This window comes from Babylonia areolata, chromosome 2, assembly GCF_041734735.1.
Source record: "Babylonia areolata isolate BAREFJ2019XMU chromosome 2, ASM4173473v1, whole genome shotgun sequence".
Classification (NCBI taxonomy): Eukaryota; Metazoa; Mollusca; class Gastropoda; order Neogastropoda; family Buccinidae; genus Babylonia; species Babylonia areolata.
Window position 1 is genome coordinate 55,178,758 of NC_134877.1, and position 23,179 is coordinate 55,201,936.

The 23,179-nt window shown below is 46.0% G+C and overlaps 1 protein-coding gene across 1 annotated transcript in view; it reads left to right on the forward strand.

The window, feature by feature from the left end:
* The window catches only part of LOC143275304 (uncharacterized), a 641,085-nt gene that overhangs the window by 487,684 nt on the left and 130,222 nt on the right, over nt 1-23,179 (forward strand). The window contains exons 11-12 of the mRNA XM_076579305.1: nt 8,158-8,421; nt 10,313-10,443. Of these exons, the coding sequence (XP_076435420.1) occupies nt 8,158-8,421; nt 10,313-10,443 (395 nt within the window). The remainder of the gene's footprint in view (nt 1-8,157; nt 8,422-10,312; nt 10,444-23,179) is intronic.

A 23,179-nucleotide genomic window follows, 5' to 3' on the forward strand; every position in this document is an offset into this window, starting at 1 on the left:
AAAGAAAGAAAGCCGACGACAGTAGACTCTCTCTCTCTCTGTCTCTCTCTCTCTCTGTCTCTCTCTCTCTCTCTCTCTGTGTCTCTCTCTCTCTCTCTCTCTGTCTCTCTCTCTCTCTCTCTCTCTCTCTCTCTCTCTCTCTGAAGAGTCGAAGAGGAGGGTTCCAGACTGGTTCCAAACACAGCCACCCTGTCGATGATGGCTTGTCATCCGCCAGTCTGTCAGTCAGTCGTCTGTATCTGGGGTGACATTTCGCCGCTGACACAGGAATCCATAGCAAACTGCGCACCCGAGCGAAAGATCTAGACAGTGTCGCTGCCCTGCCCGATGAGACAGACAGACTGAGGATCAATGAATGACGGAGAAGAGGAAGAAAGGTGTGTAGGAGCAAGAGAGAGAGAGAGACAGAGAGAGTTTGCAAGGTGTTGTGTATCATCTTGAAGATGCTGACCTGGCATTGTCGCGATCGTTATGAACGGAGCAAAGAAAACACGAGCGTTGCTGCTGTTATTTTTTGTATTCTTTTTGTTTTGTTGTTTTTTTTGTTGGTTTTATTTTTTCGTTTCTTTTTCTCGCTGCTACTGCTTGCTGCTGTTGTTGAACAATGATTATTGCGTCATTCAGACCGCTGCGAAGTGAAGTTGCCGGTAGCTGCCGGTGTGTGTTGTTTGTCGGCTTGATCTTTTCAAGCGAGACAATGCAGGTACCATCTGCAGGGAGGTGAACGTTTCTGTTGTTGCGAGTACCACCCCCTTCCCTCTCTCTCTCTCTCTCTCTTAATCGCGCACTGTGTGTGTGTGTGTGTGTGTGTGTGTGTGAACCTTTTATTTCCTCTTGCCTGCATTGATAAACTTTCTTTGTCTTCCTCCCAGAACAACCTACTAACTCTGAAAGCGGAAAATATGTTACCAGCACGTCAGTCCTCGTACCGTGGGCGACTCCGGGTTTTAGGAGACCTGTGTGTGTGTGTGTGTGCGTGCGTGCGTGCGTGCCAGATATACAAGAGAACGAAGTTCTGCGAACAGGATCATAGCAAAAGAAGAAAAAAAACAACTTCCTTTTGTCGTATGACTTGATGGGTGGTGTTTTGTGTTTTTTTTCTCTGTGTGTGTGTTGGAGGGGGGAAGTGGGGCGGCGGAGTGTGTGTCACATGGCTTGTGATCTCTCCATGACTTCGCAACGCTTTGCAGCAGCAGATTCATTTGCACGAAAATCAGCAGCACCGCGCTGGTTGCGTGAGACATGACTTCGTTTAGAGCGACAGATCGAGGCAGAGAATGCTGTGAGCTTTGGTGGCCATATTCTGTGCAGTCTTCCGCACAAGGGCCATCGAAGCGCTATTAACAAGAGATGCATGTGCAAATGCGATCGTTGGAAGTGAGTGTTTTCTGCCCCGTCTTAGACTCAAAAGGCACTTGGAAGCGACAGGCTTGAAGTGTTCTACAAGCCCAGTCAATACATTACACTACCATTTCAAGAAAGTGTCGCTTGACAGTTATTCCCAAAGACGTCCAAAGCCAGTCAGTGAAGTAGACAGTTGCTGGTCTGAATTCTCTGGGACCAGCTTGGACATTATTGAAAATGGTAACCGTTTGTTCTTCGTAGTCTTCCGAGGCTGAAGGATTCCTACTTGTTCTTCGTGAATGCTTCTGCTCTGAGCGAATGAGAGACTGCCTGCTGCGTTTACAGCCAGTGGTAGCTTCGCGTAGTCCGGCAATATTTGACCTAACTCCATTATGGACATATCCAGTTCAACACTGACAGGACACTGGGCAGGTTTGTGTGATAGAACAATGGAATGATAACTTTGCATTAAGAAGTTACCAACCGTGTTGATGACACCACACAGATCTGTAGCCGTAAATGATAAATGTAATATTTAAGAAGTAATGTCATGACCAGTTTTGAAAACGGAGAGTTAAGGAAGTGTCTTGGTGTGTTCCAATGTACCTTTTATTTACCTGTGTGAAATCTGGAACGTATAAGCAACATTGACTTGATGTTGCGTACCTTGTGTATGAAAAGATTTTCAACTCTGTATTATTTGTTAATGATTCAGTCCCCTAGCCTCATTGCTCTTTCATTTCCAGTATATAAAAACATGGAAGCAACACGTGTTTGTTCTGTGTAGTCGGTATATTTTGTGTAGAATATTCAGGATTAAAAGGCTATACCATTCTTGAATAAAAGCTAATTTTGTGTTTGCACAGATCTACTGTCATTGCTGCTGTGTGCACATGTCAGAGGATAGGTATGTGGACAGGCCGGGAGCTTCCTGTTTTGAGGAAGTGTGTGAGTTTGTTCCAATGTACCTTTTATTTACATGTGTGCTAGTCGAATCGGGAGCATAAACAGCGTTGACTTGCATTTTTGTAACTTGTGAATAGAGAGATGTGTATGAAGAGACTTAACACTGAATTGTTTGTTGATCATTTCCTCTCCTTGCCTCAGTGTTCTTTCACAACAACACGTTCATTGAGATTTATCGAAAATTGTTGAAAATTATTTTTGCAATTCATTGCTATACAGAGAATGAATAGGCTCGCTGAAATGTTTCCACAGAATGCCTTTGATAACTCGAATGCCTTTTTTTTTTTTTTTTTTTTTTGATTCGGGCATGTGCCTGATAATGGTGAATGACGTGCTTTAAACAAGGGAGAGGTCATGGGAATGTACAGGATCATGCGCAAGAAAATGCGGGAGACATGAACACATCCTGTGTGTTTCAGATGACCCGTGTGCTGGCAGTTGTATGAAATGTTCATAGCCTTTGTTTTCTTTTTCGGAGTTGTAGTTGAACAATGGTCTGACTTGAGTAAAGCCTCGCAGCTTTTCATGTTATGTCAGCAGTTGATCTCTCTCTCTCTCTCTCTCTGTGTCTTGTTTGGCTCTTATTTTCTCCCATTTTTTAAAGAATTGAAAGTTACCTGTGCAAAATTATATCTTTTGTATTGCACGTGTGTTACGTTTCCCCTTTATGAGGGCAGGATAAAAACAAGTTCAGGGTAGGAGCGGTGAAAGGGGGTGAGGGGTGAGGAGGGTGTGTAGCACTTGTCGCGCGCGTCACATTCCATTTCCGCTCCCGTCTGGGTGTGTCTCGTCAGCATCTTGCCTGCAGAACGGTCATGATACTGCCACGAACACGGCAACAGACTGACTGCAGCTCTGTACAGTTTCCAGTGCTCTGGCACCATTCGTCTGAAACACAGTGAGTACGGGAAGGTGGGGTACAGTATGAAGTTGCTACGAGCTGCACTGCTGCTCTTCGTAAGCCGTCCACGTCACGCAAAAAGCAATTTCTCTTTCATAATCAGATGATCGAGTTTGTCGACTTGCAAAACGGTTTCTGCCTGTTATGATTTACTTATCTTGGCATTACACACGTTTTTTTGTCCCCCTCCAGACGGAATGAACAGTGTTCACAACAAGGTGTGGACGTTCACTCCGCCAGTCACACAGAGGAGTGGAGGGGAAGAAATTTAATGTGGATGTTGCCCCGTTTCTTCAACTCACTCAGTACGGCCAGTCCTCTCTTCTCCTCTACACAGACCCCTCGGATGTCCAGTGGGTGTCTGAATGACCCAACCTTTAGCTTCCGTCGTCAGAATTGTGGTATTTGTCAACATTCACCTCTTCAGTATAAGAGCCTTCCACTTGCAATATTTTGATGGTGGTAATTGGGGTGAAACGCTGTTAACGTCGTCTCTTTCGCCGTTCGTATGGAGAGAGTTAACCTTGGAGACCATCAACTGGAACTGAAGTTGTGAAATGGCTGACTGGTTCCGTTATCCGTTCTGGGTTCAGTTCGTGGGAGGTTCAGTTTATTCCAGATTCAAAACACTTAAGCACTGGGTTTGTTCCTGCACCCTCTCCACTGCCTCGCCTTTCCCGAGACCACTTCGGTTTGAAACAGCTTTATTCACGAGTGCGAGGCAGCAAACGAAATCCATCAGTTGTTGTGCACAGGTATAAATTCAAATGACTATATGATATAATAGGCCCAAATGCCTATTTATCCCCCGACACCCTCTCCCTCTCTCTCTGACTCTGACTCTCTCTTTCTCCGCTAAGTACTACAATACTCCATCTTTGTTTAATCTGACATTACTTTTTGCGTGTGAATACAAATTACTGGTCATGCGCTTGGGTGTGTTCCTTGACAAGGCTTTGAAAGTACGTTCCCAATAGTGAATTGTTTGTTGTACCTCTGCATGGACTTGTAACCACTCCTATTGACATTGGCCAATGGACTATTCATTAAAACAGTTCAGTGCTCTCTCTCTCTCTCTCTCTCTCTCTCTCTCTCTCTCTCTCCCTCTCTCTGTGATGTGTATTTGAGTGTGAAATAGAATAGAACGAAATGCCTGTTTTGATATCAAACCTTAAAGAACCTTTAGGTTTCTTAATAAAAACTTCAAGACATGTTTGTAACAAACTGATCAGCTTGGCGTTTGGAATCGCTGTCGGGTTCCTTCGTGTCGCTTTTGACTAAAAGAAAGGTCGGCGGTCTTGGGTCACATAATCTCTGTCGTTATTGTCCGAGCGGAGAAAGCAACGTCAGTGGACATAAATACCGCCAGCCTTGGCAACATTTTGTTTTAATATTGGTATGTTTGTGTGTGCGCTCTTTCTCTCCCTGTGTGTGTGTGTGTGTGTCTCTGTCTTTGTGTCTCTGTCTCTGCCCCCCCCCCCTCTCTCTCTCTGGCCCTTCTTTCTCTCTCCTTTTTATCTCCCCTCTCTGACTCACTCGCCCTCTCTCTCTCTCTCTCTCTCCCTCTCCCTCTCTCTCTTTCTCTCTAGATCTCCCTCTCCCTCCCTTTGTGTCTCTCTTCCTCCCTCTTTGCATATCATCCTCCGTTTCCTTCTCTCCCCTCTGTCCCTCCGTCTTTCCTCATCTGTCTCTCTCTACCCTCTCTCTCTTTCGCTGCGTGTATGTGCGTGCATTGCGTGCGTGCGTGCGCGCGCGAGTGTGTGTGTGTGTGTGTGTGTGTGACTGGCTCAAGGGACCTAACAAAGTAACTGAAGGCGTCGTTGAGGCTGCCTTGTCGGCCTTCGCTAATAAGCATGAGGGGAGGGTGTGGGAGGGTTTGCTTCCCCCCACCCCTAGGCACCCGCCACCCACCCCCACCCCCACCCCATGCCCTCCTCCCCCTCCCCCGGCCCCCACCCACCTACCCACCCTCTTGTATCCGTTACTTCGTTCCCAAATTCCCAAGCCCATCCTGTCTCTCTATGCTCTCCATACCGACACACCTCAAAAAAGTCTTTCTCTCAAAGACGAGACGTTATGAGATGGATCCACCCACTCACCCATCACCCCACCCACCACCACCCACCATCTCCTCCTCCCGCACTCACCCATCCCTACCCCTACGCCCATCTACCCTATCCTCTCCCTCTCCTCCCTCCCCTCCCCCCGCCAGTCCTGTTGCTTTGTTCTTTTTTCGTTCTTTTTTTTTGGTAGTTTTTTTCTTCTTTTTTTTAACTTCCGGAAGGATATCGGATATGTTAATGCGAGAGGGGGTCGGAGGGTTTAGTGGGGGTGGGGGTGAGGGTGTAGTAAGTCTTTTGGGCCCGGAGTCTGGGATCAATTAGAAGCGGTTCGATATGTCACGTGGGGGCTCCCTCCCAACTACACGCCCACCCACCCCACCCCCACTCCCCCTGTCCAGTCTTCCTGCTAATGATCTCTTGGGGCCATCTTCACCCACCCTCCTTCACCACCCCTTCTCTCTGTCTTCTGTCTCTGTCTCTCTCTCTCTCTGTCTCTGTGTGTGTGTGTGTGTGTCTCTCTCTGTCTTTCTTTCTGTCTGCCTGTCTCTGTCTGTCTCTCTCTTTCTCTCTCTCTGTCTCCCTCTCTTTCTGTCTCTGTCTCCCTCTCTCTTTCTGTCCCTCTGTCTCTCTCTCACTGTCTCTCTCTCTCTCTCTCTCTCTCTCTCTCCCTCTGTCTCTCTCTCTCTGTCTCTCTCCTTATATTCTGTTGCATATCGCCGTTACTTTCGGCTGCCTTTTTTGTGTTTTTAATGAATGGCTGCCTCTTTTTTGTTATGTTTTTTTCTCCTGGTATTCTTTATTCATTTCCCCTGCCATTCCGACGCCGTTAAGGATTTTGTTTTTGACCCCCCGCGGCTACTTTATTCTTATTATTTCTAATGGTCGCATGCGGGGTTTGTTTTTGTTTTTTCTTGGGGGGGAGGGGGGGTGGTTGTTTTGTTCACTTTTTCAACTTATGTTCTTGTTCTTTGACTTCCTCTTCCCTCTCCCCCCCCCCCCCCCACTCCCCACTCCCTCCATCCCCAACTTCCAACCCGAATCTGACCGTCTGTGTGTCTCCTCCTTCTTCTTCTTCTGTCTGCCGCATCTTTACCCCCTCCGTCTCTCCGTCTCTCTGTCTCTCTATCTCGCGCACACAAGGAGGTTTGGATGGGTGGACCTTGACGTCTTTTTGCTGCTCAACCTCCTCTGCTGTCCACCTCCCTCCCTCCCTCCCTCCCTCCTCACCCCTCTGCACACTGGTGTGCTGTTGTTGTGGCATGCATTGTCGCACTTGCATGGATTGTCGTTGGCGACAATACGTGCAGCCTCATTACACATCTGCACTGTTGCTGTTGTTGTTGTTGTTGTGTGCGTGTGTTCGCGTGCGCACGCACGTATGAGATTGCTGTGTGCTTGTATTGTGTGAGTTGATGCGTGCGCGTGTTTTGCATGTGTGTGTGTGTGTGAGAGAGAGAGAGAGAGAGAGAGTACCTTCGTGTTTATGTAAAAGGGGTGTGTAGTGGAGAGGTGGGTGTATTATGTGCAGTGAGGGCTGCACGTATTGTCGCCGGCGACAATCCATTGCAGGTGCGACAAAACATGCCGTAACACTCCCTCCTTGCCTCCGTCCATACCCATGCCGTTGCATTTTGTGGCTCTTTCCTGGCTTTAGCTTTTTCTCTCCCCGTGGCGTTTTTTTTTGTTTTGTTTTTTTTTTTTTTTTTTCCCAACCTCCCCTCTCTGTGTCTGTCTCCGTCTCTAGCTCTATCTCTCTCCTGTTCACTCCTCTCTCTCTCTCTCTCTCTCTCTCTCTCTCTCTCTTCCCCCACACCCGTCTCTCTCTTCCCGCACCCCCCTCTCTCTCTCTGTCTCCATCTGTCAGTCTGTCTCTCTCTCTCTCTCTTTCCCTCACCCCCTCTTTGTCTGTCTGTCTGTCTCTCTCTCTCTCTCTTCCCCCACCCCCTCTCCCTCTCTTTCTGTCTCTTTGTCTCTTTCTCTCTGTCTGTCTCTGTCTCCATCTCTGTCTTTCTGTCTCTCTCTCTCTCTCTCTCTCTCTCTCTCTCTCTCTCTCTCCAGCTGGCTTAGGCTCTCTCTCTCTCTGTATTACTATTGACAATTTGCATACCATGCCTTTAGTTAATCAGTAATTAAGACTGATTTAATGTACTAGAGGCTCTTTTGTGTGTGTGTTTGTGTGTGTTTGTGTGTGTGTGTGTGTGTGTGTGTGTGTGACTTGTTTTGTGACGTGGTTTCAGCTCTGATAATGATTATGGTCTTAGCTGTTTGTTCTAAGCCAAGCTGCATTGCTTTGCATTGCGTTACTTCTTGATTCAGATACTTCTTTAAAAAAAAACTATAAAAAAAACAGTACGATAGCGATATTCAATTTTGGTTCAGCAATCAACGGGTTAATTTCTTCACGTCTCAGCAGTCAAAGAGTGAACGGAAGTGTTCTTGTTTGGCGTTGTCGTGAAATTGGGGTCGTGAAATTCTGTGTGTGTTGCTGTTATTTTTCTTTTTTGCATTTTTTTTCTGTTTGGGGTTGGGGGGGGGGGAGTTATAACTTGAATGCTCCAAACTGTGTTCGGCTGGTCTGTATGCCAAAGTTTTAAAACTGATCTTCAGGAAATGACGAGGGTCGTACATGTTCAGTGTTAAGTGCTCCGCTCGAATGTTAAGTGTATGGGTGTGTGTGGGTGTTGCAGCCTTTGAGTACAACGAAGAAAGAAAGAAAATTGATTCGAACTGATCAGACTTGAAACGAAGAAGAACTGAAAACTGAACTGTTAAATTTGTGTGTGTGTGTGTGTGTGTGTGTCTGCCTGCCTGCTTGCGTCTGTGTGTGTGTGTGTGTGTGCGCGCGCGTGTATGTGTGTGTCCGTGGCCGCACGTGCTTTGCAGGTGACGGTGGAGGTGGAGAAGCCTGGGGACAGGGAGCACGTGGTGCTGACGTTCGTACTGGTGGGCAGCATCGCGGGCGTGGTGCTGGCCGTCACCATCCTCTACCTCATCAAGCGACACAGCCGCTCCCAGGAGAAGCTCGCCCAGCTGACCGGCGGCGTCGGCGGACCCACCACCTCCTCCTCTTCTTCTCAACCCGGCGCTGGAGGGGAAGGCGGCACCGGCTGTGTTGGTGGTGGCCATGAGGCCTCCAAGGACTACCAGGTCAGTAGTGTTGGAAGGCATGGGCTGCTAAAAGGGGCGGGAGGAGGGAGGGGGAGTGGAGGAAGGTGTTTGGGGGAGGGGGAGGTGGGTGTCAAGAATATGTACGCCTTGCAGTCGTACATATTCTAGGCATCTCCATCAGATTGAAAGTCCAACGTTTTAACCACTCGGCTATTGCGCCCGTCAACATATATCCACCTCTTAAAGCCTTTCGGTTCTCTGTTGACCGACACCTCTTTCTCTCCGCGACACCAGTGATGGTGCAAGCGGATGTATGAAGTGAGCAAGTAATTACTGGAGATGCACACTGAATCTGGCTCCGCCACTGAGTGGTCAGTTGGAGAATTTAGCAGGTAGTAGTTGTCCTGCGGAGACTACCAGGTCAGTTGGAACAAAAGGGGGGTGGGGGGGGTCTAGAATATAGAAAATAGATACCAGAATCAGGACTATTCAGATTAGTTGCGCGCGATGAGGAATGTCTCGGATAAAGAAAATAAATGCTTGGGGACACGGCTGACGGTTGGCGGTGGTGGGGGTGGGGGGAGGAGGGTGTCCAGGATGAAGGAACTATTCGACGACAACGTCTGTCGGTGTTCCAGGGGGTTGGGGGGTGGGGGGGTGCAGAAAATGGGAAATATATGAACACGGGACTGTCAGGTGTGTTGAGAGTTCAGTGTGTCTGCAGTTAAGGAACTGAATACTGAGACGACTAGCTTGTCATTTGGAAGTCAGGGGAGAGGGGAGGGGTTTTTAGAATACATGAAATAAATACTGGATAACCAGGTCAGTTTGGAGTTTAGAGTGCTGTCCAGGCTGCCGGGTCAGTTGGAGCTGAGGAATGTGGGGGGGGGAGGGGTAGGGGGCTGGAATATTGGGAATGAATATCAGGAGACAGGGCAACCAGTACATTCGGGAGTTCAGATGGCTTGGGGGTGGTAAACGTGCATGGCGTCTGTGTGGCTTTGTGAGTGTATTACTCCCAGGAGCTTGTGTATGACCAAAAAGAAAGAAGGGAAAAAACGATAACGTGTACGCGAGGGACCATTTTGGACGGTGATTAAAGCAAGTTTGTTGTTTTGGTTTTTACGTGGACGCCCAGGACCAAAATAAAGTAAGTTGTAATTGCCTTTTGTTTAGGTAGACTCGCAGAACCTGATGTGTGGAAAATACAGTAATTTGTGTTGTTTACTTACGCGAACTCCCAGGACCTGTTAATAATGATAATGATAGTTAGTTTTTATATAAGACTGAATATTGTGCAGAGACAAATCAAAGCGCTTTCACACCAGTCATTCGCGCGCATGCATAGCTCTAAACTTGAGAAACTGAAGACAAAGAAGAGGCAGGGGAGGGAGGCTGGCTATCCTTGATTAGAGGTGGGTTTTAAGGCCAGACCTGAAAGAGCTGAAGTACGTAGACCTGAAGATACGAAAGAGGAAGTTCATTCCAAAAACTACGTGCGCAATGGCCGAGTGGTTAAAGCGTTGGACTTTTCAATCTGAGGGTACCGGGTGTCGAATCTCAGTAACGGCGCATGGTGGGTAAAGGATGGAGATTTTTGCGATCTCCCAGGTTAACATATGTGCAGACCTGCTTGTGCCTGAACCCCCTTCGTGTGTATACACAAGCAGATGATCAAATACGCACGTTAAAGATCCTGTAATTCATGTCAGTGTTCGGTGGGTTATGAAAACAAGAACATACCCAGCATGCACACTCCCCGAAAAAACGAGTATGGCTGCCTACATGGCTGGGTAAAAACGGTCATACACGTAAAAGCCCACTCGTGTACATACGAGTGAACGTGGGAGTTGCAGCCCACGAACGAAGAAGATGATTGCAAAAGCAAGGTTAAAAAAGTTTTTGCTTTGTTGGTTGTTTGTCCACCCAGGACCTGTGCCGGCAACGCATGCAGAGCAAGGCCTCGGAGAAGCCCGAACCCCTGCACGCCGCCTCGCGCATCAGCAGTGTGTCCGAGGCCCAGGTCCGCTCCCCCTCCAGTCGCTCCTCCACCTCCTCCTGGTGAGTAGCTTCCCGTGCCCCCCCCCCCCCACCCCCCACCCCCCCTCAATCTCCTGACTGCCCTCTTGTTCAGTTTGATATCAGGCGGCCAATAATACAAGGGTATCCAGGAGTCATGACCTGGGTGCGGCCCGGCCCCCTTAGAATGTGAGGAGTTTAGGGCCGAAACACTTGACTGAGGGGGGCTTCTTCTCTGAAGACCTTGTACGTTCCAGTTCTCCCTAGAGTTTATCACAGTCCACAATGAGCATTACTGAACATGAAAGAAAACAAAACGTTAAAAAAAGATGAATACTATAGAGGGGTGGGGGGTGTAAAAGATTAGGTTTGGAAGAAAGAGAAAAAAAAAAGTTCCCATAGCCTTCATGGAACATTAGAGGCAGTGAATTCTACAGATCCGCTGTGTTTATTAGGGATCGGCAGAAGATTCCGAAAGAGTAACGTGTGAAGACCTTTAATTGGCTGTGGAGCCCTTCACGTCAGGTGGTTCAGGGCTGTGGTCATAGTTCGGAGAAGGTGGTGTGTGTGGTTCGAGGGTACGAGTCCCTCTGGATGGAGTGAGGAAAATCGGAGAAAAGTGTCTTCCCCAGTTACGTGCCATCATGCCGAAACGGGATTTCGAACCGTGATGATCACTGGTGAACACAGGATCAGGAGCCCACCGCCTAACTCATTCTGCCACGGTGCCTCTAGTTAAAGGTGGGTCGGGGGGGGGGGGACTGTTACCGCAACGGTAAAATGCTCTCTCTTCCTCTCTCTCTCTCTGCTTCTCTCTCAGTGTGTGTGTGTGTGTTATCCGTGGTGAACAGTAACGCTGGCATTTTTTCTCGGTCACCACAACAGAAAGAAAGAAAAGACAAATTCTGCAGATTGGTAGACAGTGAGATCGCGTTTCCAGCCAGTGAACGTGTTGCAAAATTCGAAGTGGTCAAAGGCCTGGTCAGAACAAGACCACCTGAGGTGACAGTTTTGTTTTGTCTTTGGTCCCATCCTCAGTGAAGTTCGATACAACGAGGAAATTAAAGGTCGGATGTCAAAGGTCAGGGTCACGGATGACATTGGACAAGATCATCAGCACGATGACGATTGTGTTTTGTTTTTGATCATCAACAAATACAGGTAGAAGAAGTGAATGTCGTTTAGAATGCAGAAACCTCAAGGAAAGTCAAATCAAATGTCAAGGTCTTAACTCTGCGTGATAGAAAACCCTGCGATCGGCATTTGAATTGGGATCTTGCGTCCAGTCTCATTAAGAAAAAACACACACACACACAACTGAGTTCAGTGGTAAACCATGCATGATTATAGATTAAATGTGAATTCTATTGGAATACGAAAGGTCAAAGGTCAGTATCACGATCACGATCAAGATCATAACGGCACTACACTGAATTTTTTATGGCCACAACCGACCTTGGGTCTTCCATCAGTTGTTGATGAGAGTTTGATACCGAAATTATAATCGAAAATAATCTGGATGGAGAAGAGATATAGTGCAACGTTTTACCATTTTACCACCAAATTTTGGTCTATTCAGTTCAAGAGAACAGAAAAAGAAAGATGATGCGAGAATGAAAACTGTGTATAATCGTCAAAGGGAATGAAATTGAAATTTTGATTCTGAAGTGAATCGTCTTTTAGTGGTACGAGTGCGCGTGCGCTTGTGTCTTGTGTCTATGTGTGTCTGTCTGTGTCTGCGTGTGTTTGTGGCGTTGGCGTGCTTGCGTGTTAAAGGTAGGCAGACAGGGAGAGAGGGAGTCGCAGAGACAACTGGTTTCGTCTTAAAAGACCACGTTAGCAGTGGAGGTTTGACCTTAAAATCTGAGACGTAATTATCAGTGTCTAGCCGTCTTTTTCTTTTCTTTTTTTTTTTTTTTTTGTCTTTAAACTTTTTTTCTTTTTTCTTTTTTATCCCTGTCTGTTATCCGACCTTTCGGGTTGAACGTAGGTCTGTTTAGAGTAGGGACTATTGATTGGCTCCTTGCAGGATGGGCGGCTGGATGGATGTCATGAGGGGCCTTTTGTCGTCAGATGTCGTGGCTTTTACGGTCTTCTCTTTACACTGGCAGGACGTTGAATTAAAAGAACGATGTTATTGTCGGGTTTTCTGTACGTAATTACTTCTCTCTCTCTCTCTCTCTCTCTCTCTCTCTCTCTCTCTCTCTCTCTCTCTCTCAAAAAGGCAAATACATACAATACACGAGTACTGCTGTATGTAAATGATAGTGTGATGATGGTGATTACTACGCTGATGACGACGATGCTGCTGCTACTACTGCTACTACTGCTGTATTATTATTATTATTATTATTGTTGTTATCCACTTGCAGGAAGCCATTTCGCTCAAAATTCTTGCTGTTAAAGAAAATAAAGGTTCACTTGTCGCCAAAAAAAACAACCCAAAAAACAATAAAAACCCAACTTCATTTGACACGCAACAGGATCTATGAGTAGCTGTACTGGTTATACGTTTACTTATAAGTACTTGGGACTCAGTCCTATTTCCTGCGGACCATAACTGATTACCTTCATTATTCTCTGTCTTGGGTTGTGTCTCGTTCCCTTGGTCTCCAGTATTTATCAGTAAGGTGATTGTCTTCGTCAGGGGCTCACTTGTTTATCAGTAATGTGATTGTCTTCATCAGGGATCACTTATTTATCAGTGAGGTGATTGCCGTTAGGGCTCACTTATTTATCAGTGAGGTGATTGTCGTCAGGGCTCACTTATTTATCAGTGAGGTGATTGTTGTCAGGGCTCACTATCAGTAAGGTGATTGTCTTGGTCAGGGCTCGCTTTTCTCCCTTGGTGTTCGTTCCCTGGGGTATCAGGCCCCAAGGCAGCTGGTGGAGTGTATGTATGTTGGTCTGGTCCCTGCGTATAAAGTGACTGCGATCCACGTGCGCCTGCTGCTTTGGGTTGTAGAGCGGTGAGAAAGGGATTCCCTTAGAACTCGCCTGCATGGTTCGATCGCTCATTGCGAGAGTTTCTGGATCCGTATAATTCTGCCGGTCGCTTGATTCGGTAGATCTGATCGCGACAGCGTGCTGATGAGGAGCTTTGTATCGAACTCTTGTGTTTATCTGTGTGTTGCCCTTCCCCCTCCCACCCCCAACCCCCAACCCCCACCTACAGCAAGCGCGGAATTTACGCTGGGTGTTTGCAGAACGGCCTTCCAGCCAGCCGCGGTGACTCATGGCACGTTCTCAAGAGTCTGACTGGCGGCCTGTTTGGTGGATGCGTTGGGATAACATAGCTTTTGCATTTCTTTCTTATGGGGTGCACCCACTCCTTCCACTATTTTTTCTTCTTCTCCATCCCTACCCCTGGATTCTTGCAGGTTTTAAAAGATTTTTCAAAGAATATGTTAACAAAAAAAATCAAGTCATTGTTTAAAAATTAAGTCATTGTTTAAAAAGAGAAACGCCCAGATTTGCGAAGGTTTTCGATTCGACTTTCATATTACTAACAAAAAATTATAGTTTCTGTCCGTACGAAAGCAATGCATATTCATGATTAACCCCAGATTTTCTTACTTTTCCGTTTTGAACAAACAAACCATCATATTTTCGTCTTTATAACGGTGATCGAACTAGTGAATAGTTTGCCCGTGAAATCGAAAGAAGCGTGGTCGTTTCTCTCTGGTTGTAAGGTTTTAGGTTGAGAGAAAACAGCCAACTGCAGGCATTCCTTTGACCGGTGAATGACCGAGAGAAAAAGGCAGGGAGCAAGGATTGACTGTATGCAAATTCACCAGGGAGCGGGATCGATGGCGCGGGAGTATGCTAATAATCCCCGTGCAACACTCTCTCCCCCTCTCTCTCTCTCTCTCTCTCTCCTTCCCGATTTCCGGGGGGTCCAGGAACGGCGGTTATGGAAATGGCTCTTTAATGCTCGTACTACAAGACGTGTACAAGCTCTCCGTCTGGCCCACGGGAGATAAGCATTGTGTCGGTCGGTCGGTACGGTACACACAATGATTGGTCTACTTCACCGTGCTCGCACTACGTGACTTGTGCGGAGCTGAAAGACAGTCTGGAATAGGTGGCGAAACAGGGGGTTGGAATTATGGGTGCTGCTTTTTACGTCTGACTGATTTTCCTCAGAGATACATTTTTTTTTAAATGCTAAGACAGTATTATTAGCTGGCTTGAGAAGGATAGTGGGTCTTTTTGTTAGTCTTTTTTTACAGTGAAGCATAGAGTTCAGAAACTGGCAGGTGGACTGAAGGTATGCACATAGTTACAAGGCTGTCAATGAACTCGCTTAAAATCTCTTTTTCAAAGGAATAAGTTTGTTGCCTTCGTGGAGAAAAAGAAAAGCTAACAACATTACTTCGTTTGTAGTAAATCATGAATAAACCTTGGTCCATAACACGTCGACGTCTGCAAGAAGACAAATGAATCAATACTAAGGACAGGATGTTCGGAACACATAACTGCCATTTTTCAAAACCGTTTGGAAATGCAATCTGAGGCTTTCTTTTTTGGCCAGTCGAATTGATTTTATTCATCTTGTGACATTTTCAAATAAAATATTGTTTTAACCAGTCTGTTACAAATTACAGTTGACATCTGTAAAAACACGCACACGAATGTCAGTCCGAAAACTTCCAACAATGCAAAAAATATGACAATTAAATCGATCTATATTTATAACAGTCGTCTTTCCTAATCTCTCTCTCTCTCTTCCTCTCTCTCTGAATTTGACTGGAGCTGGAAACGGTATTTTTAGAACAGTCAAAAGACGTTTTGCCTAGTGCGTAGGCTAGGCTAAAAGAGCAGGTGCTTTTTTGTTTTTTGTTTTTTTGGTGTGTTTTTTTTATGTTTCTTATTAACTTGCTCCGACTGTTTGGAGGGGGTATGGGGGGGGGGGGGGGGGGGGGTGAGGCAACGCCGACTGGCATCTCGCGTAGATTCAGATGAAGTGGCCTGGCTGTCAATCACTGTCTCTTGCAGCTTACGGCAGTCACATCAGTCTTCCGTCCCTCTTCTCAGCAAGCCGTGTAGGCATTGATGTACTGTGCGTGGAGTTACCGGTCATGCCCCCAGTGCCGTCGATCACGTGCAGCCGGTGTTCTCCAAGGTTTGCCCCCACCCCTACCCTTCAATCCCTTTCCTTCAGTGTGGATTTATTCTATGATTAAATTTTGGATTTGTCGTCAGAAAGCCAAAATCATTTTCGCTCGCTCGCTCGCGCATGCACACACACACACACACACATATATATATATATATAGAGAGAGAGAGAGAGAGAGAGTCTTGGTCAGTCCCTAGTATTTTTAAAAACTGGACACCGCACCATGACCTGTTGGGCTCACTGGATGAAGCAAGTTATGCGATAACAGAATAAATACTAAATCCAGACCCAGATAACCAAGCCAGTTATTTGGTGTGTTCTCCATTCCATTATGTAAATACAAAGACATCTGGGCCTGGATTTAATATGCATTATATATATTAATGTTATTTAATGTTAAGCTTAACTATGTCCAAATTTTCTTTTCACTTACAGTAACACCATCAGATCACCACATTAAATTGTTAACATTTTTCCACTCGTAGTGAACTCGCATCCAATACCTTCACTGTTCCTGTCAGAAGTTTGCCTCAGTAGTAAAAATTCAATGTGTGGATACCGTTATGAAGTCAGGCCGGTCCTGGCTACTGTATAACGTGCGACAAGAAAGCCGCGCGGTCTTGTCTGTCTGCCAGCCATTGCCAGGCCACACGCCTGTTTGCCAGAGGAGGCAGTGTTGGCTGCGCTGTCAATTTGCATAATCTTCGTCCAGCCTAACCCACGCTTTGCATAATCTGTTTTGGCATTGACACATTTCTCGGGGAAAGACGCTTTTCGCTGAACCTCTCTTTACTTGTGGACTCGAGGGGGGGGGGGGGGGGGGGGGGGGACAGCCCCTGGACAGGGTATTTTCTAACTTCGAGTTGGGTTATGTTTGGTCTCACTGCCGCAGTGCTGTTGCGTTGCTAGACGTCTTTGTTGATGTTCAACGACTCGAAAGTGAGGTGGTTGGATGGTGGGGTGGTTATTTACAGGGAAGAAGGGGGGTAGTCTCTGTGCCGTTGAATCTCCGGTTTGTAGTAGTGAATTGGGTTCTATCACTTTTGGCTGGGCAAACACTCGCACGTGGTGTTTTTCGTTCAGCGTACTGAACAGCGTACCCCCCCCCCCCTCCTCTGTGTGTGTGTGTGTGTGTGTGTGGGTGGGTGTATGAGCTCTCAGTCTTAGATGAAAGGCATGTTTCTAAATCACCCTTAGCTCATCATTTTGGTTATGTTTTGTTATAAGTTAATTCTGTCTAAGGTTTGTTGTTACACTGTGTATGTTTTTTTTCTTGGGCTTTTTCTTTCTAAAATAAAAGGACGCCACCTTATTTTCACGTGCGAACGTGCTTCATATCAGTTCCCCCCCCCCTTCTCCGCCTCGCCTCCCTCCCTCTCTCAGTGACAGATTGGAAGAATGGGGCATGCCTAGAATCTTAATCCTTGAATTAAAAAAAAAAATTTTTAAGTTGTGAGTTCTGAGTTCTGAGTTCTCCTTTGTTAACAGTACTTTCGTGAAAACTGAAACTGAAATAGGTGAAGCCACAGCAAAAAACATACACATTGAGGAAAACGTGGGTGTTGCTGCTCTGCAAGGCAATTCAGAGTACCACTGGGCAAAAACTGTTTTAAATAGGTGATGTGATTACAACTCTGAAGTGAGCCAGATTTGGTAAAGGGGGGCATGGGGGGGAGTAGGAGAGGTGGGTACATGTGGGCACACACACACACACACACACACACATTCATTCGGGTGAGACGATAAACCGAGGTCCCGTGTACAGCATGCACTTAGCGCACGTAAAAAAAACCCACGGCAACAAAAGGGTTGTTCCTGGCAAAATTCTGTAGAAAAATCCACATCGGTAGGAAAAACAAATAAAACTGTATGCAGGAAAAAATACAAAAAAATGGGTGGCGCTGTAGTGTAGCGACACGCACTCCCTGGGGAGAGCAGCCCGAATTTCACACAGAGAAATCTGTTGTGATAAAAAGAAATAAAATACAAATACACACACACACACAACACACACACACAACACACAACACACACACACAACACACACACACACACACACACACACACACACACACACACGGAAGGGGCACTTGGGTCTGGGTTTCCATTCGCTCTGTATTTATCAAAACGTAGTTCCAAGTTTTGCATTAACAAAAACTCGGTCATTCTCCTTATCAGCGGCCACGTTAACGGATAAACACCAAACAAAACGACCCACACAAGCCACACAGTTCCCTTCATGTCCACAGCAAGTGTAAGCTGCAGGGAATCAGTCACTGCTGTTTGACTTCCTGTCAGTAACAAAACAAAAAGCTCATCCATCATTCTGGCGATTGTCAGAATCGCCAGAATACCTCGGGAGTAATACTCGGATGACAGAGCGGTAGACTGCGTTTGGACTATTGTAATGTACTGCATCTTTAAAACAGTGGGCCTTGGTTTCGGAAATCTCTTCCGCAAAGTATCGGGCACTGTTCCAGTATTAAATTTTCAAATGTAATCTTGAAACATTTTTAAAAGAGTATTTTGATCTATAGATGTTCCTCAAGGCCCTTTTTTACGTATGTGCATTGACGTGTGTGTGAGGCGGGGGGGGGGGGGGGGGGGGGGGGGGGGGGGGGAGCTGTGTGAGTTGTGAGTGATGATACGAGTTTGTATCTTGACATTTTGAATTATATTCCTGTCTTATTCCTACCGCATGTATTGTTAAATGCGGTTTGAGCCGCGGGTAAGCGTAGTATAAATGCAGATTATTGTTATTGTTATTATTATTATTATTGTTATTAATCTTGTCTATTTATTTATTTATCTATTTATTAAAACTCAATGGTCCAAGTTGACTGCCAGATAATGAGGAGTTTATCACACTTATACTGACAGTATAGCTAATTCCACAAAACGGTGATAACGCGATGCACCTTTACTGTTTGTTTGCAGTGTCTGTAACTGCAAATTAACCGAAACACAGCATCGCGTTTGAAGACTACTAGGAGTCCTGATCCGGAGATCCTACTCAGATATGTTCCATCGTGCTATTATTATTATTATTATTACTACTACTACTACCTTTTTCTATATTATAATTATTTATTTATTTATTTATGTAAGCTTATCTATTATTTATTCACCTTTTTTTTTCTTTTTTCTTTTTTCTCAAGGCCTGACTAAGCGCGTTGGGTTACGCTGCTGGGCAGGCATCTGCTTGGCAGATGTAGTGTAGCGTATATGGATTTGTCCGAACGCAGTGACGCCTCCTTGAGCAACTGAAACTGAAACCATCGTGCTAGTCCATTTAATATCTAGAGCGATAAATGATTATCATTTATTTTGAATGAGATTATACTTTTGGAAATTAAGATGACAAAAATCGTGCTTCATAAACTTAGACAGCAAGCCACTAAAAACCTACGACCATAGATGAAAAAATGAAATGGAAAACTTGTTAAGTTCTGAAGAGAGATCCAACATTGAACATTACTTGCCAAATCAAAAATTTAAAAAGATTTTTTTTCTTTTTAAAGCGTGAAGTGGTGATGTGTATGTGTAGGAGAGATTTTCGCATTCAAAAATATTGATTGTCCTCCTTTCCGTCGCTTGTGCCCCCATCGAAGTCCTTATGACCCACCCACCCCCTCCCCACACCCCCATCGAAGTCCTTATGACCCCCCCACGCCCCCTCCCCACCCCCCCCCCCCCCCCCCCATCGAAGTCCTTATAACCCACCCACCCCTCCTCCCCCACCGCCCCCACTAGTTCAATCACGTCGCTTCCATCATGCCTGCAGAAAAAAAAAAGCTATCTCGGCGCATCATGCCCCTGCAAGCAAGCCCATCAGCTGGTGACCTTCTGGCCTGTTCCCCCCTGCCAGTGGTGGTGTCGTAAACTTCACCTCACTGATCATCGGCGATAACAGGGCTGTCAGGAAGGAGCACAGAGGGAAGGAGAGAGAGAGAGAGAGAGACCGGGGGGGGGGGGGGTGGACAAGGTTGTGAGGGGAGGCTCTGGGGGTTGAGACTGTATATATGTGTGTGGGGTGGGGGCATTTGAGAGATTGTAGGCATCACCTGATAATGTGTGTCCTTCAAGCTAGGTCTGACCTAAGGTGGTGACTTCAGGAACAAGAGAGGGAGGGATGGGGGGGGAGGGGGGGGGGTGAATATAGATACGTGGGGTGGGGGCATTAAAAGTATAGTGGACTTCACCTGATGATATGACTGTGTCCTCGGGCTAGATCCGTGTGCCCTAAGGTGATGACCCTTTTCACTCCAAAAGGATGTTTTTAAGAATAAATAAATAAATAAAGGCTGAAGGTTCCACACTTTTTTTTTTCTTTTTTCGTCTTTTTTTCTTCTTTTTTTCGTCTTTTTTCTTCTTTTTCTACGGCCGTCGGGGCTGTGAATTCCTAGTCACTGTGCGTGGGGCTAGGGATTGGAAGGCGGGGCTGTGAATTCCTAGTCATGTGTGTGGGGCGAGGGATTGGAAGGCGGGGCTGTGAATTCCCAGTCACTGTGTGTGGGGGGCTAGGGATTGGAAGGCGGGGCTGTGAATTCATAGTCACTGTGTGGGGCTAGGGATTGGAAAGCAGGGCTGTGAATTCCTAGTCACCGTGTGGGGCGAGGGATTGGAAGGCGGGGCTGTGAATTCCTAGTCACTGTGTGTGGGGGGCTAGGGATTGGAATGCGGGGCTGTGAATTCATAGTCACTGTGTGGGGCGAGGGATTGGAATGCGGGGCTGTGAATTCATAGTCACTGTGTGGGGCGAGGGATTGGAATGCGGGGCTGTGAATTCATAGTCACTGTGTGGGGCGAGGGATTGGAATGCGGGGCTGTGAATTCCTAGTCACTGTGTGGGGGGGGCTAGGGATTGGAATGCGGGGCTGTGAATTCATAGTCACTGTGTGTGGGGCTAGGGATTGGAAGGCGGGGCTCAGTCCTCTCCTTCCGCCGTTTTAACCCTCTCCAGTCCGAAGACAGGAACCCCTTCACACCAGTGTATGGGGCGAGGAAAACTGGTGTGGAGTGTCGAACCCACCATGATCACTGGTTAACACGTACAGGATCGACCAGAAGTCCAGTGCACCGCCTTCACTTCCTGACTGTCCCCCACAGTTATTCTGCAACCTGTTGTTAGGTTAAGAAACAGGTGGTCTTGTCACATCATGACGTGAACGTAACGAAAGATGTGATCAGCTGTAGACCTTGCTTCCCATTTGCTAGGATTTTGCATGCTTTCTATAAAATAAAAAAATGTATTAAAAAATAAGAATTAAAAATAAATTTTAAAAAAAACTTCCCACACCGCTCCCTGCTTTGTTTCATCGGAAGGACTCAGAAAAAGGAATTGCGGTGTGGGGGGAGGGGGATGTGAAGAAAAAAGATGATCCATTGCACACTGCCAATGCTGCAAAATGAATAACATGCGTGCTCGTAGCTGTGTACGTGGCATTCAGGATGAACAAATGTGAAGGTCACCAGTGCTACTGAAATATGCACAAGAAGACAGTGGCAAAAAGAAAAATAAACGATAGTTTTAAGGACAAAGACAACAACAACAAGAAACAACAACATAATCCAGTAGAGACAGTCGAAGTCGGGTTGCTGTTGGATGTGTCAGAAAATTTTTAAAAAGGTAGTTGACGGACAAAGACAATGACTATATTAGTATAAAAAAAAGCACAAAAATGTCAGAAAAAAAATTTTTTTAAAGGTAGTTGACGGACAAAGACAATAACAGTATTAGTAAAAAAAAAAAAAATGTCAGAAAATTAAAAAAGGTAGTTGACGGACAAAGACAATAACTATATTAGTATAAAAAAAAAAAATGTCAGAAAATTAAAAAGGTAGTTGACGGACAAAGACAATGACTATATTAGTATATAAAAAAAATGTCAGAAAATTAAAAAAGTAGTTGACGGACAAAGACAATGACTATATTATTTTTTTTAAATGTCAGAAAATTTTTAAAAAGGTAGTTGACGGACAAAGACAATAACTATATTAGTAAAAACAAAATGTCAGAAAATTAAAAAGGTACTTGACGGACAAAGACAATAACTATATTAGTAAAATAAAATAAAATAATAAATCAAGAGGACACGTTTTTCAGCAGGGCGCTGTTGCATGCTATGTGTCACAAGAATGGTGAGTAAAAAAAAAAAAAAAAAAAAAAAAGCCTGTGAGAGGGAGGGAGAGGGAGGAAGTTGGGGGGGGTTGTCGGGAGGAGAAAAAGGGCGGGGATGTTGGGGCGTGGGTGGGGGGTGCTGGTGGTGGCATCAGGACCCGGTCAGCCACAGGGTTCTCCAGAGGCCAGATGCTGGCGGCAGATAGCTCTCCTCCCACATCCTCAGGGCCCCGGGGGAGGATTTGCAGGCTGTCTGCACGTGCTGTGATTGAACGCCGCCGGGCTAGCAGGAGTTCGGGTGGTGAGGCGGGGGGTGGTGGGGTGGGGTTGTGAGTGTTTGTTGTGTGTGTGTGTGTGTGTGTGCCTGTTGAGATATAAATATATATATAGAGAGAGAGAGAGAGAGAGAGAGAGATTGTCTAACTGTGGCCTGTGGTTAAAACTTCCTCTGTTTCCCTCTGTCGTCAGCTTTTTTCCTCCTCATTTTTTTTTATCATCTAAGCCTGGCAACGATTGAAGGGTGGAGTTTGAACGGTTTGGAGAGAAAATATGCAAAACTAGTCCTCAACATTTGCTTGGGCTTTGGGGGGGGGGGGGGGGAAGAGAGAGAGGGTAAAAGGGGTTGCATATCCAGTGTAAAGAATTAAAACCAAAAAAAAAAAAAATCAAAACATGTTGTTTACACCCCCAGGCAACACGCAAAGGGTTATCTCATAGCTGAAACCACATTGGCAAGCAAGGAAAACAGTCAAAAAGGAAACCAATGTAAAAAGTTTCAAGCTTCAGCATATGGGGGGGAGAGAGAGAGAGGGTGGGGGGGGGGGAGACATGGGACCGTGTCGTTTTTGTTGTTGGGTTTTCATGCTCCAGGGTAATGATAATGAGAGATATATTGCGCGACAGCAGTCGGTGCGGTTTACATGTTGACGTTCGGAGTCTTTGTTTTACTCTTTATGCCTTTGCACACACACACACACACACACACACACACACACACACACACACACGCACGCACGCACGCACGCACGCACGCACGCACGCACGCATGTGCGTGTTTAATTTATGATGATTACATGCTGTGACTCATATCATTTTGCATCCTTGTGCGATCTGTGTGTGTGTGTGTGTCTGCCCTTTTTGTGTGCATTAGCTGTTTCACTGCTGCACTGTGTTGTATGATTACTTCAATGATAAGGACACAAAAGTGGTGACTGCACTTCAAATTCAGACCACGGTGATTTCTTTTCCACAAGGTTCAGCAGTAAATGGGTTAAACGCCAGCCCATGGTCTTGTGTTAGTCCATGCTGTTAACCCCAGGGCCGCCTTCTCCAGCACTGTTCATTGACCACCCGTTTCAAACTTCTGCAACTCGAAACTAGGATCTCACAAAAAAAAAAAAACCTGGGGTCACGAAATCCGACGTTAACAGTAAAAGAGTGAAAAGGAAAGAGGGGTGTAAAGAAAGAGTGACCGAAGAAGCGCTGATGAAGAATGAGGCAGACAGACAGACGTAGTCTTTGAAAAAAAAGATGGGAGA